General features: G+C 46.7%; 1 protein-coding gene across 3 annotated transcripts in view; it reads right to left on the bottom strand.

Moving 5' to 3' along the window:
* Positions 1–2,500, bottom strand: part of dgkd (diacylglycerol kinase delta) — a 23,410-nt gene that overhangs the window by 15,223 nt on the left and 5,687 nt on the right. For all 3 annotated transcript variants that reach the window (XM_080844345.1, XM_080844346.1, XM_080844347.1), the window contains exons 3-4: positions 2,075–2,207; positions 249–355 (exon numbers count right to left, since the gene is read on the bottom strand). In XM_080844345.1, coding sequence (XP_080700471.1) covers positions 249–355; positions 2,075–2,207 — 240 coding nt within the window. The remainder of the gene's footprint in view (positions 1–248; positions 356–2,074; positions 2,208–2,500) is intronic.

Here is a 2,500-nt window from a genome sequence, read left to right as displayed (position 1 = left end):
GCGTATACAGAGCTGAGAGCAGCCCTGTAGCTCCTTGTGTGAAGCATGGTTGGTGTCTCTGGTTCATATAAAGGAAGTTGTGGTTATCTCCACACCTTCGCTGATGGGGATAGCTATACACTGACTGAGCTATACACACAGAACTCTTGCCTTCTCGTGCTTGTTTTCCACATTTTTACTGTGTTTCAACGCATCTTTAGTGTTGTTATAATTAGCATGGTCATGGTTGGTTTGTCAGTCGTGCTCACCCCGTCCTCGTCCTCGATTATGTCCTTGCCAATGGAGGCCAGTGTGGTCCACTTGCAGTTGTTGGTGGCACGTACGGCACATCGTTTATGGGCTTTGAACTTGCACACTGGATAGATCATAATACAAGAGGCAAGGGTTGAGTAAGTTAAGAGACACCAAAGCTAACACACAAACACACACACACACATACACACACACACACACACACACACACACACACACACACACACACACACACACACACACACACACACACACACACACACACACACACACACACACACACACACACACACACAGACAAACCACAAACGCAAGTGACAAGTGCACTAAAAGGTGACGAAATACAGTACTAGGAGTCCTATGTCTGTGTGTTCGTTCGTCTTCATGGATGTCTTTGCGTGAATGAGAGTGCGAGTAATCCACACTTCCTCAGACCGGGTATATAAGGTGACCCAGCCATAGACTGGTGGCGCAGTGTGAGATTTCACCATGTCACTGATAGTGTGTGTTACATTTCACAAGACTGCTGAGAGGCAAACACACACCTCTGTCACCCTGATCAGGACGACGCACTTGGCATTGGTATAACGCTTCGCTTACACAGAGAGAGAAAGAGACGAAACAAGACAGGATGATGGAGAGACAGAAAGAGAGAGGTAGAGAAAAAACAACAACACCAAAGGACAAGAAGGACAAAAGGAGAAAGAACAGTGAAAGACAGAAAGAAGGGGAAATAGGGAGAGGCAGACAAAGAAAAAAAGAAATAAAGAGAGGAGCAAAAAAAGAGAGAGAGAAAGAGGGAAACCAGAGTCCTGTGCAAGAGGAGTAAAAAACTGTAGGGGAAAGTGATATACAGAGTGAGAACGAAACCAGGGGCAGAAGAAGGGGAGAGGGAAAAAGAGATAGAGAGAGAGGAGGGCAAAGAGAAAGAGAAAGTGAGAGAGAGAGGAGGGCAAAGAGAAAGAGAAAGAGAAAGAGAAAGAGAGAGAGATGGGCCATTTGGAGACAGACTTCTCATTCATTCGCCTTCCGCTGAACAAACAGAAGTTTATTCATGGGGACTTTAAGTCTCTAAGGCTATAAAAAGAACTTAGTGTTTGTTCTTCTCTCTCCTATGGGGTTGACTTGACTTGAGCTGAGTCTCTGTGTGTGTGTGTGTGTGTGTGTGTGTGTGTGTTCCCTTCTCTCACGCTGGCCACAGCATTCTTTGGCCTGCTCGGCGGGGAATGATGACATCAGCACCCAGACAGGACATTTCTGCAGTCCCCTTCGGCTGGGGAGGGCCTTGCTGAGGAATGGGGGGATGCTTATTTTTGGGATTGCTCGTTAATCTGTTCTGTGGAATGTGTGTGTTTGTGTGTGTGTTTCTGAAAGATAGAGGAGAAATATGAGAGAAAAAGAGAGATAGAACCAGAGTGCTCATGGAAAAAAAAGACGTTAGTGGGGGCAGAAAACTTGAGAAACAAGTCTGAGAAAGAGAAAAATGAGGGTGATTTCTATGTGTGTGAACGGACACGAATAAGTAGCCTCATGTGAGGGTGTGTGTGAGTCAGTAACCGAATGAGTGTGTGTCCTTTTCCATCCAAGCAAGAGCCGCTACAGATTAGCCACCTTCATGTTTGAACATCAAACACACACACACACACACCAATCACACCATTTTCACATAACTCAAGTCACACTGTAGCACTTTTCGGCTAAGATCTCTTCCTGAGGACAAATACTTTGTGTGAGTTTATACTGTGCACACCTGCTTCGTAAGGACATGTCTTAAGGGGACACTGAGGAGACATCACGTTTTGTGGACATCGTGACAACTTACCCTCACAGGACAGTCCGTGTGAGGTGACTCCGGACAGCGCTTCCCTGCAGACGTTACAGTACGTGGGCCTGGCGTGGGAACAGGCATACCAGTTGTGCATCCCGGAGAAGTGGTCCATGCTGTACTGGGTGGTCTGTGGAAAGAAGAGAAGGAGACAGAGGGGTGAGTCAGGTGACAGAGAGAGAGAGAGAGAGAGAGAGAGAGAGAGAGGAAGATGGGAATAGGGAAAGAGAGAGAAGCCCCTGACTCTATATAAGGGGGATGCTGTGGAGCGCAATCCACAGCGAGACGTGTAAAACACGCAAGGACTCATGCCAGTTTATCAAGCTATGAACTATCCTATCTCTAGTCAGGGAGCCATCTCCAGTTTAGGAGACCATCACTGGCAGGTCCTAAGGTGTGTTTATATGAACTAATTAGCTGGTT

Source organism: Sprattus sprattus, assembly GCF_963457725.1.
Source record: "Sprattus sprattus genome assembly, chromosome: 9".
Taxonomy (NCBI): Eukaryota; Metazoa; Chordata; class Actinopteri; order Clupeiformes; family Clupeidae; genus Sprattus; species Sprattus sprattus.
Note: the sequence above shows the minus strand (reverse complement) of the source record. Positions and strands in the feature narration are given on the sequence as shown.